This window comes from Schistocerca cancellata, chromosome 1, assembly GCF_023864275.1.
Source record: "Schistocerca cancellata isolate TAMUIC-IGC-003103 chromosome 1, iqSchCanc2.1, whole genome shotgun sequence".
NCBI classification, from domain to species: domain Eukaryota; kingdom Metazoa; phylum Arthropoda; class Insecta; order Orthoptera; family Acrididae; genus Schistocerca; species Schistocerca cancellata.
Window position 1 is genome coordinate 777,638,851 of NC_064626.1, and position 16,267 is coordinate 777,655,117.

Consider the following 16,267-nt stretch of genomic DNA (forward strand, 5'->3'; position numbering starts at 1 on the left):
CCAACAAAAATAATTTACTCATACTCCCAAGCCATAAACAGAGCTCTGCGTTGTATGTGAAGAATGTCTGCCACTGAGCTACCATAAGTCACCATGGAAGCTTGTCGTACGTACATGTGTAACAAAATTAAAGTGCCACTTCTTTGAAACGCCGTCATTTTCTTCCATTGCGATAAAGAAGTTCGAAATTTGGCTCGGCCGTGCCTACAACATTCCTCTGAAATGGTGCAAAAGCGTGGCGCTCTCTGACTTCAGCTTCGGGCTCGGCGACTCGTCACACAGCAAGATGTCAACACATGAAAAAAGAAAGGAAAGAAGAAAAAAGTCAGGTATCAGAAGTTCATGTGAGGTGTAAGGCGAGTTAAGGACGTCACATTCGTACGAAATTTCACTACAGATCTGCCAAACGCTACCATGGATGTGTCACACCATGGGAAGGGCGTCAAACCCGTCATTACTCTTACCTCACCTTTTTACTTGACGCCTCTGCGACAGGGATCAGAATCACGACGTCCAGCGTTGGAATCACATAGTTTTCTTATGGGAGACCTAGGAAAACATTTCGGAGACACCGCTGCTCAGAATCGACCAGAAAAAACGTCGCAGTGTGTAATAAAGGGAATGGATGAAGCCACCTCTTCCCTTGGTAAGTTCATTTTCACACATTTCGCGGTGGAAAGCGACAATTTGCAGTGCGATGCAGAACAGGACGACTTTCTTGACAAATTCCGACATTTTACTGATACCCCATACGATTCGACCCCTCTCTAAGGACAACGCAGGGCTACAATCCCATTGAATGTCATCCAACCCCTTTGTAGTGCGACGACTGTACGTTTTGTTGCTGTCTGGCTACGAATTAGAGAAGCTTTCCGAAGCAGCTCGGCTGTGAGCCTTAATAGCCGCAAAATTTTGACCACACTAATTCACTTTCCAACGGGAGTAGTGAAGATCGAGCTTTTAGACTTTAGCTTGAGGAAATTCTACGTTACCGAGAGTCCCCAATGAGTGTGGGTAATAGTATGTTCAAATGCAGTAGGATCTTTGGTGTTGTCCACCATCTTCATTCCTCCACTGTAGTAGGAGTAGATATTTAAAAATCTCATGTCTCTATGGACAAAAATAAAATGGACTAACGTGAAAGGGAGCGTATCGAAAGCTCCACGTTTGCGTGGAGGAATTTACCAGACAGTGATCTAGTGGCAATAATAAATTTAGCGCTCACACAGATATGGGCAGGAATTTGCAATACACTACTTATTTTGCGACGTAAAAATCAGCGAAGTCACTGATCCCCCCTGTAAAAATTGCTGTATGGACTTATTTCGTTGTGGAGGCCATTTCTTTCACAGTTCTTGATCGCCCATGGAAATAGTACAGTCGTACATTCATAAATTCTATAGGGCTGAAAAGTTTCATTTTCAACATTTGTTACCACTACGAGGAGATTCGAGTTAAATGGCGATCGAGCAGTCTGTGTCCCCAGCAATTGCTAATGACGATTTGATATTGACGCCAATGGCGTTACGCTCTTCGTCGGCTCAGTGTGTCCTGACCAGTCTTCAATGCCGATATTGTGGGTGCAGTGGAAGTCTCGTATCACAACACAGTTGTAGGCACAGCACACGATGTGTGTTTCTACGGTTTCTTAAATTTATACTCGTCAAGTGCCTATCAGGCGATCACTTTCGTAACTCTACATCAATAACAACCAACTGGCCCGAAACTACTACAGAGTATGTACCAGCTATCAGCATTCCTTATCTTCCAAAACAGACGAAAATTAGCTTTGGATTTGTGGTGGTCGAGAATCCGCTTCCTGTGGTGTTTGCCGGCCGCGGTGGCCGTGCGGTTCTGGCGCTGCAGTCCGGAACCGCGCGTATGCCACCGTCGCAGGTTCGAATCCTGCCTCGGGCATGGGTGTGTGTGATGTCCTTAGGTTAGTTAGGTTTAAGTAGTTCTAAGTTCTAGGGGACTTATGACCTAAGATGTTGAGTCCCATAGTGCTCAGAGCCATTTGAACCATTTGAACCTGTGGTGATTTTTTTTCCGTAGACTCGTCTGAACTCCTAGGAGAGTAGCTCATAAGAATTTCAGCTGAGCTCTGTGTCGTGAGCTGGACGGCCTGTGTGTGCCGGCAGGGGCGTGTGGGTGTGCGGGCACTCTGCGGGGGCGCACCTGTCGGCGTCGCTGTTGTCGCCGTGGCTGGACCGGCTGGACGCCGCCGCCCGCCGCCTGCTGCGCGGCCTCGTGCTCGTCTCGGGCGTCTACCGGCTGGCGCCGCTCATCCCCACCTACGTGAACCACGCGCTGCGCCTCACCAGGTACGGTCTGTCCACCCCACCTGCATTCCTTCCCCTGTGGCTTAGCCGCGGCGCATCCTCCACTGGGTCTGCTCTGACGGTTCGCAGGGAGACGGCCGATTCGGTGAGCCCCGCGCTAGCGGCCTTCGAGCTCTCTCCCGACTCCAAGGACTCTATCAAGAATATGAGAATTCTCGTAGCTATTGGGCAGCACGACTCTCCTGCGTTCCACGAACAATCTCGAGAGTACTCGAAGGTAAATGTATAGCCAAGAAAACTTTTCAGGGCATTTGAACGTGCTGCCATGCTACACTGACGGGAAAAAAATCGCAACGCCAGGTAGGAGTTGTTCGACGTTCATGACAGTTGGTAGCCGTACTTCTACATCTCAAAGATGACTTCTATTCAAATTTCCCGCCAGTCGCATAAGAGTGGCGCTACTAACGTCACTATGATGTTTGCTTCAAACACACGCTGTAAGGCCGTGACCACTAGTTACCATTGATGTTGGACGTGGTGAGTTGACGTTAGTCGAGAATGCCTTCAAGGCGACAAAGACTTCCTGGCAGATTAAAACTGTGTGCCGGGCCGAGACTCGAACTCGGGACCTTTGCCTTCCGCGGGAAAGCGCTCTACCATCTGAGCTACCCGAGCACGACTCACGCCCCGTCCTCACAGCTTTACTTCTACGAGTACCTCGTCTCCTACCATGCAAGTTCTGCAAGGTTCGCAGGAGAGCTTCTGTAAAGTTTGGAAGGTAGGAGACGAGGTACTGGCAGAAGTAAAGCTGTGAGGACGCGGCGTGAGTCGTGCTTGGGTAGCGCAGATGGTACAGCACTTGTCCGTGAAAGGAAAAAGTTCCGAGTTCGAGTCTCGGCCCGGCACACAGTTTTAATCTGTCAGGAAGTTTCATATCAGCACACACTCGCCTGGAGACTGAAATCTCATTCTGAAAGACGCCTTTATCAATACCTCACTGAGTTTGAATGAGGTCGTGTAATAGGGCTACAAGAAGCTGGACGTTCCTTCTGCGATATTGCTGAGAGACTTGACAGGAGTGTAGCCACTGCACATGATTTCTGGCAGCGATGATCACGAGAATATAAGGTCGCAAGAAGACGGACGACCACGTGGCACTACCGAGAGAGAAAGCCATCATGTTCGGCGTATGGCTCTGGCGCATCGCATTGCATCTGCAGCAACAATCTGAGCAGCAGTTGACGTCACTCTGACATAACAGACTGGTCTAAATCAAGGACAACTCCGAGCCAGACGACCTACAGCGTGTATTGCTTTGACCCCCAACCACCGTCATTTGCGACTTCAGTGGTGTCAAGCGAGAGTTAAACGGAGGAGAGGGTGGAGGTCTGTTTCTGGTGAAAGCTGGTTTTGCCTCAGCTGTGTGTTGGTTAGATGGATGTTGGTTGAAGGCTTGCAATCAACCTGTCTGCGTGCTAGACACATTGGACCTACACATGGAGTTATATTCTGGGTACGGTTTCCTATGACATAAGGAGCATTCTCGAAGTTAACCCGCGCATCCTGACTGCAAATTTGTACGTCAGTCTGGCGATTTGACCTGTTATGCTGCCATTCTCGTACAGCATTCCAGGGGGTGTTATCAGCAGAATAACGCTCACCCACATACCGTGTTGCAACCCAATAAGCTCTACAGAATGGCCTGCGCGATCGACAGATCTGGGTCCAATCGATTACATATGAGAGATCATCGGACGACAACTACAGCATCATCCACTAACAGCATTAACTGTCCATGCACTGACTGAACAAATGCATCAGGCATGGAACTCCATCCCACAAAATGACATCCGGCACCTGTGCAACGCAACGCATGCGCGTTTGCGCGCTTGCATTCAACAATCTGGCCGTTACACCCATTGTTGATGTACCAGCATTTCACATCTGCAATAACTTACATCGCGCTTACGTTAACCCTTGATCTTGAGATGTAAAATATGTTACCTTTACAAAGTTATTAATTATTTTTGGTGTTGTGATTTTTTTCCGTCAGTGAATCATGAAGAGTAGTTCAGCTAAGCTGTTCATCTCAAATGTTTCTGGAACAGTTTAAAGTATTGTAATTTTGTTTTCACCAAATGAATGTCAAGAAGTCCTCGCTAAAAAACGATGTATAATCTCTTGCATAGCTATATTAATTACAGATATATGAGCATCAACTTCGCTTTTTCAAATGTTATTATTGATCCTTCCTGAGAACCAACAACGAATTGCTACCGATGACGTGACCACTGTTGGAGTGACGTCACAGCAGAAGAACGCTACAGTTTAACTCATACCTTGGTTCTTTTGATAAATACGAAGACTAACAACCTAATGTGCAGAGCTACATTAATGAAGCAAATATTACAAATTACATTTTTTCCTTGCATCTAGATTACATTAAGTTGTCGTTTCCTTAACATTTCTGTAGACAGCTTTCAATTTGCATAATTATTTTTTGCTTATAATCAAAACAAGTTTTTTTCTGGAAGGTCTGCTAGTGTATCATAGCACTGACAATGAATGAAACAAAATCGTTTCAGTTCAGTTCTAATTATGATTACATATTCGCATTATCGTTTTGTCTTGCTCCTTAATCACTATTTTCTGCTTTTGCAGTCATTACTATAGTATAGTTCGATTTTTAAGAAATCAAAGTACATTTCCATGAATGAGTGGTGTAGTACGCAAAATCGTACAGCTCCAACAAGCACATTAGAAAGCAAGTATTCAAGTGCTACATGTGGAGTCTGTACATGTACAGATCAGATACTTGGACACCGAGAAAGGCAGAAAAGAAACAAAATTGCAGGCTCTTGAGATGGGGAGGTGGAAGAGAATGTTGAAGGTATCATCAGTCTCAAACGCAGAAGTACTGAGACAAGCAGTAAAGCCATGCAGCCTACTCAATCTTCGCTAGTAGGAACAATATGGTTCGCTACCTGCTACGCCGGCCATATTGAGTCATTAACCTAATTCAGCGGATGACAGAGTGAAAAAGATAGGTAGGCCGGTCGTAATAGGAGTTCATGGACGAAATTAGAAAATATGAGAGCACAAGAAACTTGTTTCAGGAAGGGAAGAAGTATGAGCGAACCCAGTACTCTTCGGGTTGATGAGTAAAAGACGAAAAAGGCGGTAATGCAAACATAACTAAGATGTGCAAACGTGATGAAAATGATGAGGCTGAAAACAAATGCTTATCGTGCTCGTTTTGAAGTCCCCTTCCTTCTCGATGTTGATGGATTCTCAGAGGGAACGAAACTCCATTTATTACAGAACACGGAGGTGTTCGATGTGGGTGAGGAGATAGACAATCCATGTGGAGGAAGGTAAATGGATGCGGAAAGCAAGGCGGAGTGCATGGCATTCGAGGATTTGGAGGGACTTACAGAACTTTTTTTTTTTTTTGGGGGGGGGGGGGGGGAACCATGCAACATTTGCATAGCAGAGGATTGGCCGGATGTGGTGGCTAGCACGGTTTTTAGCTTATATGGGCAAGACTGCAACGTCTGGAACCAATCAGAGAGGGCCGAAGTGACGCACGCGTGGAAGAGTTGCGCAGCTCACAGCAGTGAGTGCTTTTTTTCGATATAGTAAGCCTGCCCCCACTCCCTACTAAGTGTTACTCCTGCTCTCTATTAAAGTTATGGCTGTTTATTCTAATCTCGGCCGCCTCCTGTATAACGAAATCCCAATATGATATCACAGGAGCCAAGACTCTTTTTTTTTTTTCAAATTGTATTTTATGTCCATTTTCCAGGCAGTTCACAGCTAAGCCCGACTTCTCAAGGTCCCTTTGTTCAATATGTCGCTTGTTCTCAGTATAACGCTCCGCAATTGTGCTAATTGTTTGACCTGCATAGAAGTTGCTGCATTTGCAAGATACACCATGCACACTCGAAGAGATATGTCGTCTTTAACAAGGTGTAATATATCTCTTTTCTCGGAGGCGGGTCGGAACACTGTGTCTCAGTTCATGTCTCTGTTGCGCATGCCTTGCTGCCCTTCGCCCCACACTATGGCAGAAGCGCAGCTTCATCTGCAGTGCAGACAACAGTCAGGAAGAAATGTAGATTAGCGCTTATATCCCGTCGAAGTCCTCGTAGGCAGAGCAGTGGGTCAGCTATATATGGATGGGGATCAGCTGTGGTCAGAAGCGATTTACGGAAAAAAATTAAGTGCGATGAAGGAATGGGAATATAAGACACATTCCTCAACCATTGCACCATCTTGGACGAGGAATTATTTCAGAATAACTTGTAACTCGGAACAACAGTTCGCAATATGCGTCCGTCTTAACAAAAGAAGCTTTGATGGTGTTATATGCTGTGAAATCTGAGACGAACGCAAATAAAGTTGTTGGAGCATGGATGTGTAACTATGGTTCAGGAAAAAACAGCCACCGATAACGCCATAATCTAGAATGGCGCTTCCATCGCTATGAGTGCAATGAGAGCAGATCGTAGGAACAACAGATATCGTATCTTACTTTTTGAACGTGACATCACCAGCACGCCAGTACGACTGTAGCTTGCACATTAGCTTCCGTTATCCGCTAAGCATGCAGCTTCGCATGTCGATGAAGTCCACCATTTCAGTGGTAAAGGCATTTATCACTAGAACATTGCTTTTAAATAGGAGCTTATTCCCACTTTTTTCAGACTTTGAAGCACAATATTTTGTTCGGTTCCGTAAACGTGAAGAAATTACTCTGAGAAGAACAGTTTAAAATATCAGGAGGCGCCGGCTGCATACAAAGGGAAATCCAGAGGAGCTGAGTATGGCATTTCATTTTTTGTCTTTCAAATGCACACGAGTATACATCACGCAGTGGAGGATTTTAGAAACTGTTTATGCCATCTAAATAAACCCAAAATTGTGTAGTTTTACTCTGAACACCACTCAATATTTCAGATTCTTCGTGGCATCTGCGATCAAGTGGAGTACCTCGAAGTTGCAGATGTGGACCACTTCAGCGTAGTGGAAAACTTGCACAAAGAAGATTACATCCTGACGAAGAAAATTATTGCAATGATTAAGAGCAGCAACAACTGAGAAGACAGCTACGTGCATTTTTCTTCTCTGTTTTGTTGTTTAAAAGCACATCACGCTATGTTTCAGCCTAATCTTTCAATAAAAATATGTACTTCTGGGAAATAATCACTGTTTTTTCACATGGTTGTGACTTACACTGAATGATTATTTACGTATCGAATAATATCAGCTTCGGTTTTCGTTCCAACAGGGGCAAAGACATTTCAGAAGCAAGTGTAAACAAAAAACTAAGGAAAAAACACAATACACGCATTTCTCAATAAGATTTTTCCACACACCTCAACGATTGCATTCTTCGATGCATGATTTACCGAAGCTAATAGATTAGTTATTAATATGGTACAATGCTTTTGGCCTTACTGAAGCTAGATTTATGGCAGCAAATTCTTGCTTCGACCTGTTACCACCAAACGTCTTGAAAACATTTACAACTATTTGTATTATTCTAATTTGTCTGAAAATTCCTATAATATATAAAATGAAATCAACAGCATAACACGTTATTTTCTAGATCATGTTTATCGCAAACCGAATTCAACGAAACGCACTTCAGGAACGGTGAGATGACAGTAGAACTCCAAGGCATGAAACCCGGATAGATCACGCACACTCTTGTTCAGCTGCTGATCGGCTTGTCAGAATATTAACAGCCCAGTTTTGCTGGCGGTGGTGGCATTTATTGGAAAACAAAAACAAATAATAAATGACGATGACCCGCTAAAGTTGAAAGAAATTAACAAATAGTTAATAAAGTACAATTTCTTGCCTTCAGAACAAGGACGTCCCTATTCAAGCAAATAAGCAAATTTCGTCACACGACTATGCATTGGAAATTACTTTTTTAAAAGTCTTTCGGTCAAGATTTCGTATCTTGAAATATTGTCAGGTATCTTCATCAACTTCTATAGGGACTCTGTGTCCCCACAAATCATAAAATCTTCTATCGTTGGTTGCTGGAGAGGTAGGCTCGAGGTTCAGCTGTGGTAGTGTGAGTTGTTGTACACTGTAAATTTTATGCGTATTGTGAATTGATGTGTGTATCTTACTACATGACATAATGATATAAAAAATGGATTCATAAGGTACAGAAGCATTTGCACCCACTAGCAGCTAGAATATAGTGGCACAAAAGTAATCAATTTTAAAAAATAATTTTTTCTGTTTCAATCACTTTTTATTAATATTTATTAGTACAACGTATATCGGCAGCGTGCTGGTATCATCAAGCGTAGCATAGCTACGTGAATCTGAAGTGTGACGAGGATTGTTTGCGGGGTGTGCTGGTGAGGCTATGTAGCCTACCGAAATTTAACCCTATACAGAAATATTCGTTTACTTCGGTGTAAATCTTACGTGAGTTGTATGTTTAAATCATTTCAATGACTTCTTTACTTACATTTTTGCCGAAAATATATTTGTCTGGAACACAGAGCGTAGTAATAAGCATAGTACCGTCACTTAGCACTTTCACATACAACTCGTTTAAGGTATATACTAAATTAATGAATCTTTCTGTACAGGGTTAAATTTCGCAACCTAAACTTACTGGCACACACAGCAAATAATCATCATGACACCTCAGATTAATGTACACCTAAGTAATGCAACTGATGGTGGCAGAAGCTGCCGAAATGTTCCGTGCTAATAAATAGTAGTAAACGGTGACTACAATTTAAGAAACAACAATCATTCACCTAATATATGCTTCATATATTAAACAGAAATACCATAACAAAATACAGCTACACACAGCAATGTAACACAGTAAAACAAATAATATTGGACAAGAAACAAATGACATATGTGATAAACAATAATGGAGTACAGAATTCGGTAATCACACCCAAAACCAATGGCGCATTAACTATTAACTTACCAAAACAAAATTGTTCTTAAAAAATACAATGTTTTCAAGCAACGAGGACTTCAGGTAGGATTCTGACCGACAACACAATACAGAAAAGAGATCAGACCACACGCTACAACCACCGACAAATTCAACAAATTCGCGATTTGTCTAACAGTCATCTCTTCTCAGTAGTTATACGGAGATCTTACTGCAGTAGTTCTAAGAGGAAATTCCGATCTCATGTGAGTATGATGCCTCGAAAGCAACAGTTCACGCGCCAAATTTACTAAGCACTTAACTACACGCGGCCATTAGCAAACAGTTTCTCTTAAATCATCAGTTTCCGGTTGGTTTGAATCTGTCCACCAACAAAAATAGAGACAATTTAATAATTTCTTTTAACTCTGAAGAATAGACCAGAGGTTACAAACTGAAAAAAGTTTGTACCAACAGAGGGGAGCAGAGGGGACATTTGTTTGTAGTGAATACACAGCACTGTGCAATGTAACACAAGTAAAAATTGTACAAGAAGGCTTGTGAAGAACTTAATGTCATTTATTTGGAGTGTTATCGGTAATACGACAAGTGTAGTGTTTTTGTTGCAACATTTTCACGGGAAGAACATATTTTCAAAGCAAAATAAATAATCGATAAATTCTATTAATATTCACATTTTGGCACAGAATCACAATGAAAGCTGATTTTTAAAATTTCCTGCCTTATTAAATAACAACGTTATTTTATATGATAGGCTACCCAGGCCAAACTAATGACTGTTGTATAAGCAAAATCACATGGCAATGTCGAAATCACAGTAGTAATTGTAAAGAAATCTTGACCAAATTTTCAATGACATCGTTGTTACCATTAAAAACGTATTTTTAAGCTTCAGATTGGAAACAAAGTAAAGTCTTACTGATGATATCCAGGACTACAGAACACACGACTGGATAAAGGAATCAAAAATAAGTGTGCTTTTTGCAGAAATAGGTGGATCCCGGCAGATCATGGCTATATCTGACAAGTACTCACCATCAGTCATTCACATTCCTCACTATTTCATTCATATGTTCATTCTAACTTTTTTTGGGTAAAGGGTTTAGAGCTCAAAATTCCAGCTCACCCAGTTATGGAAAGAATAAAAAAGACAAAAAAAAAAAACAGAGACGTGCAGCAGAACACAATTCTTAGGTTTACGATACGGGTGCGATGTTAATTGGGTAGACTTAGGGAGGAAACATTTTTAACTGAGCTAGTACTCTCTTAGCAAAAATATAAAAGAAAAAATTTCCCCCAGTTCCTGATATGGAAAGGTAATAGGGTTGCCATGCCGGATTCCCGGGAGAGTTCCGGTTTCAGATTAAAAAAACCGGTGTCCAGAAAAACACTTTCAGGACGGCAATTTATCCCACATTTCGGTTTTCTGAGAAATATCCTCATACGATTTATTTTTTCTCTAAATTTTTGCGTGGATCCATATTTCAGCTACAGCTTTTAAGTTAAATAACCAAAGTTTTTATTTTCGCTGCTGACTGAATTCCTTAAGGAGAGTTATTGAGCGGTAACGTTGCTGAGTTTCCGTTATTGTCTCATACCTCAGTTCAGTTTAAGCTCTGCACTAACATGGTTCTCTGTTTCTCTATCTGAGTTGTGTGGCATTTAATTTGTTATTTAAGTGTTTGATTGTTTCAAGTGATCTCAAAATGCCAAAAAGGAAGTGCTCATTCTAAGAAAAATGTTCAGAAGAATGGTTCTTCATTAAACGAGGAAGAAGTGACTATCAAGCGAATCTGCAATTCGTGTTTTGTTTCTGTTGCACATGAGGGAAGAGAGGAGATTGAGGATCATGTAGCTAGCGTAAAGTAAAACAAAACGGTTACTCTGCAAACACTTGAAAAAATGCAGAATTATTTTGTTTCAAGTTCATTCAAACAGGGTAAATTAGTTGCAGCAGCAGAATTAGCAATATGCTGTCATACCGTTAAACATTATATGGCCTTGAAATCACTGGATTGTGCTAATAGGCTAATCTCCAAAGCTACTGGGGCCTACTTTTTCACAAAAAACATTTAAATCTGTGGACCGTGAATTTGAGTACTTCCGTATGCAGTTGGCCGGAAAAACATAAATGTGCAAATGTACCTTCGCATTAAATCTTTTCTTCAGCTACATCATCTACAGTCTTGTGGTAGTAATGTGATGACTCCGCAACTTTCTTCTTCTCCTCTTCCTTCTTGTATTAAAACGGCCACAGCCGCAACAGCGGCTACTTCTTTCTCCCCCCCCTCCCTCCCCTCGCGAATATTGAATATAGCGTGACTGACTGAAGGGCAGCTGTTCAGCTGTTTTTTTTTGTATGGAGCCTGGGCAGTGGACCTGCCTGTGTGAGCCACTTCTCCCCGCTGGAGCATTTCGCAGTCTCCCGACTAAAAGGGTAAACTTCCTCGCATCCTTCCTTTTTCTTTAGGCTTAAGAAAAGTGTCACGGATTTTCTCGGGTTCTGCTTCCCAAATTACGTCATTTTTAGTCAGTTTAAGAGAAATGTACTGGTTTGTCAGGCAGAAATTACGACAACCTTAAGAACAGTTACATAGCGTGTCCCATTTACTGCTGGCCGTTAAGTGTAGGTTCCTCGCCAATTACGAACTCGCCCAGGATTGCACCACTGCCGCGAGCAGCCCACCACTAATCAAAACAGATTACCACGCACCTGGTCGGTAGCTCCGCAACGGCATCAGATGGGCCAACTTGCGATTTTTTCATGTTCTCTGCTTCGTCTGACACGGAGAGGACGTGAAAGAACGTCAAAGTGAATTACGCACCTTTGACGGCGAGAACTTTACTTTTAACGGTAAAGTTTATTTCAAATTCTTCAGTGGCTAAACCCGTTCTTAGTGGTTATCAATAGCCCATAAATATTTCTTGGTCGGTGGCTGCTTCAGGTAACACTACGAGTCAACATATCCATCAGACTCCCATTAAGTTCCTTTTTTTTCAGAGATACCTCCTGATACTGTATCGGGCACAAGCTAACAAGTTGCTCCTGGAGGGGGCTGGCACCTGTTGAAAAGCGGCCACCAGTACATTCCTATCGCTGGACGACGACAGAATGTTACGTGTTGAAAATGACAGGAAACTAACAAGCATTAATTTCGGAGTACAGTCTGTGTATACATAAAAAATAATCACGTAATGCAGGAGAAGTAATGAGAGATGAAAAAAGTAAAAAGTAAACAGTAGTTTAATGGTAGGAAACCTCCCTTAAATGTTGACTCTTAACATATTCGGATGCAGCTATTGGCCAATGCAGGGATGGTAATCAAGACGAGTCTCGTGAGTGAAGATGTCATGTGGTGATCTCAGGTGGTCAAAGCTCTTCAAGAAACTACAGGCAACTACACGTTGGTCCGCAGCTCGTGGTCGTGCGGTAGCGTTCTCGCTTCCCGCGCCCGGGTTCCCGGGTTCGATTCCCGGCGGGACCAGGAATTTTCTCTGCCTCGTGATGACTAGGTGTTGTGTGTTGTCCTTAGGTTAGTTAGGTTTAAGTAGTTCTAAGTCTAGGGGACTGATGACCTCAGATGTTAAGTCCCTTAGTGCTCAGAGCCATTTGAACTACACGTTGATGCAAGAGCTTAAACAAGCACGTACTTAGATGTGAAACAAGCGTCAAGAAACAGCAGTCGCCACCTGACACTCTTCATACTTCAGAGAAACCTATATTAGTTATGAAAAGCAGCCTGTGACGGTATTCAAGTTACAGCATCCTAAATGGAAACCTCCGCTTTATCATTTGTACTTTACCGAAGCCAATAAGGATCTACATGATCCTGTCGACTAAGGAATACGGCATCCAAACTAGTGCAATATATCCAAGTAAGAGCCTTAAATCACAAACAGACGGATGGCTGAAACAGAACACTGTCTGTTTATAACAGCTCATTTGGTAGTGAGAATAATGAACGTAAGTTTTATTAAAAATAAGCTTAAAGCTAGCAGTAACGCATGGGCCACAGATACGCCAGCATACAGCACAGCGCTTGGGATTCAGAATGCACCTACCTATTCCGTGTTGCAGAATGTCTCAGCTCATAGTACAAGAAGTGAAGTTCAATATTGAACGGTAATCTTTAGCGATTGGCGAAGCATTACGTCGACTTCAATACGCAACGGTAGAGTGTGAGGGTTGACACAATCGCTACTCTATTCTTAATATTGCAAGGATCTAATGGTGACTCGAACAGCAGACGATACTTCTCACAGAAAATACCATTCCAGCTCGTAAGCTTGTTGAATAAATGTGGTTTTTCATTTATTCAACAAGCTTACGAGCTGGAATGGTATTTTCTGTGAGAAGTATCGTCTGCTGTTCGAGTCACCATTAGATCCTTGCAATATTAAGAATGGAGTAGCGATTGTGTCAACCCTCACACTCTACCGTTGCGTATTGAAGTCGACGTAATGCTTCGCCAATCGCTAAAGATTACCGTTGAGTACTGAACTTCACGTCTTGTACTACGAGCTGAGACATTCTGCAACACGGAATAGATAGGTGCATTCTGAATCCCAAGCCCTCAAATCTTTTGTTACGCCTGTCGTTTTGAATTAGTCCACACCTTGGTATATAACGCCTGTAATCACTAACAACGAAGTGTTCAGAGACGGGCGGCCGCTGTGGCCGAGCGGTTCTAGACGTTACAGTCTGGAACCGCGCGACCGTAACGATCGCAGGTTCGAATCCTGCCTCGGGCGTAGATGTGTGTGATGTCCTTAGGTTAGTTAGGTTTACGTAGTTCTAAGTCTAGGGGACTGATGACCTCAGATGTTAAGTCCCTTAGTGCTCAGAGCCATTTGAATTTTTTTTTTTTTTTTTTTTTTTTTTTTTTTTTTTTTTTTTTGTTCAGACACGAGCTTCAGAAAACTGTTTCAGTTTTCTAGAAGATTTACTCTATCAACAGGTACGTGATTATCTGTTACAGTACGAGGACGACACACATTCGACGAGACCTAGAAGAGGATGAAGAACATGAAACACCCATCATATTTGATGATAAATGTTACCGTGCTAAGCGATAAGTTACAGGCCATTTTTAAGCAACATTTTTTAAGAACACATGGCTACCATAATGCACCGTAACCGTGCTTTTCCGTTTTTTGGCACTTCAGGCATTACGATTTACGTTGCCTTGAGCTTCAAACATAAGGAAAGCTGTTTGCTGTCTTCTACCAGGTAAAGGCCTGAAACAGACTTCTCCATGTAGTACGGTCTCCGAGGAACAAGCGTCCATCATGCTTCTGCATGTTTTCCAGTGTTCGCTACGTGCCTTGCATTAGGTTCCCATCACACACTACATCGACACACATCAATAGGAGTTTTGCATCACCTCGGTTCCGAGAGTTTCGGAACATGTACAGAAAATTGGAATAGAGATTAAGGGCTCTGAGCACTATGGGACTTAACGTCTATGGTCATTAGTCCCCTAGAACTTAGAACTACTTAAACCTAACTAACCTAAGGACAGCACACAACACCCAGCCATCACGAGGCAGAGAAAATCCCTGACCCCGCCGGGAATCGAACCCGGGAACCCGTGCGTGGGAAGCGAGAACGCTACCGCACGACCACGAGACGCGTAATAGAGATCAACATAAACATCATTTCCGCCCTTTTTATTGCTCATGAAAACCACACATTGCATGTTGTACCACCATACAGCGAGACCTTCAGATGTGGTGGTCCAGTTTGCTGTACACCCGGTACCTCTAAAACCCAGTTGCACGTCCTCTTGCATTGATGCATGCTTGTATTCGTCGTGGCGTACTATCCACAAATTCATCAAGGCACTGTTGGTCCAGATTGTCGCACTCCTCAACGGCGACTCGGAGTAGATCCCTCAGAGTGATTGGTGGGTCACGTCGTCCATAAACAGCCCTTTTCAAACTATCCCAGGCATGTTCGATAGGGTTCATGTCTGGAGAACATGATGGCCACTCTAGTCGAGCTATGTCGTTATCCTGAAGGAAGTCATTCACACGATGTGCACAATGGGGGCGCGAATTGTCGTCCATGAAGACGAATGCCTCACTCATATGCTGCCGATATGGCGTCCACGTATCATAGAGCCGTTACGGCGCCTTCCATGACCACCAGCGGCGTACGTCGGCCCCACATAACGCCACCCCAAAACAGCAGGGAATCTCCACCTTGCTGCATTCGCTGGACAGTGTGTCTAAGGTGTTCAGCCTGACCGGGTTGCCTCCAAACCCATCTCCTACGATTGTCTGGTTGAAGGCATACGCAATACTCATCAGTGAAGAGAACATCATCCCAATCCTGAGCAGTCCATTCGGCATGTTGCTGTGACCATCTGTACGGTGCTGCATGGTGTCGTGGTTGCAAAGATGGACCTCGCCATGGACGTAGGGAGTAAAGTTGTGCATCATGCAGCCTATTGCGCACAGTTTGTGTCGTGACATGACGTCCTGTGGCTGCTCGAAAAACATTATTCAACAGGGTGTCGTTGCTGTCAGAGCTCCTCCGAGCCGCGCCAGTAGTAGCCCTTGGAAGGCCTGAGCGAGGCGTGTCATCGACAGTTCCTGTCTCTTTTTATCTCCTCCATGTGTGAACAATATCGCTTTGGTTCACTCCGAGACACCTGGACACTACCCTTGTTGAGAGGCTTTCCTGGCACAAAGTAACAATGCAGACGTGCTCGAACTGCGAGATTGACCGTCTAGACATGGTTGAACTGCAGACAACACGAGCCGTATACCTCCTTCCTAGTGGAATGACTGGAACTGATCGTCTGTCGGATCCTCTCTGTCTAATAGGAGCTGCTCATGCATGGTTGTTTACATCTTTGGGCGGGTTTAGTGACATCTTTGAACAGTCAAAAGGACTTTGCCTGTGATACAATATCCACAGCCAACGTCTATCTTCAGGAGTTCTGGGAAACGGGGGATGCAAAACGTTTTTTGATGTGCATATATTCTGCAAACCATCTCGTGCTTGAATTAGGTTCCCATCTCGTACTTTTCT

At 43.3% G+C, this 16,267-nt stretch overlaps 2 protein-coding genes across 2 annotated transcripts in view; one reads left to right on the top strand and one right to left on the bottom strand.

The window, feature by feature from the left end:
- The window catches only part of LOC126187374 (kynurenine formamidase), a 41,186-nt gene extending 33,699 nt beyond the window's left edge, over window positions 1–7,487 (top strand). The window contains exons 6-8 of the mRNA XM_049928426.1: window positions 2,142–2,324; window positions 2,412–2,559; window positions 7,242–7,487. Coding sequence (XP_049784383.1) covers window positions 2,142–2,324; window positions 2,412–2,559; window positions 7,242–7,382 — 472 coding nt within the window. The 3' untranslated portion in view covers window positions 7,383–7,487. The remainder of the gene's footprint in view (window positions 1–2,141; window positions 2,325–2,411; window positions 2,560–7,241) is intronic.
- The window catches only part of LOC126187393 (waprin-Thr1), a 158,643-nt gene that overhangs the window by 106,507 nt on the left and 35,869 nt on the right, over window positions 1–16,267 (bottom strand). The gene's annotated exons all lie outside the window — the stretch shown is intronic.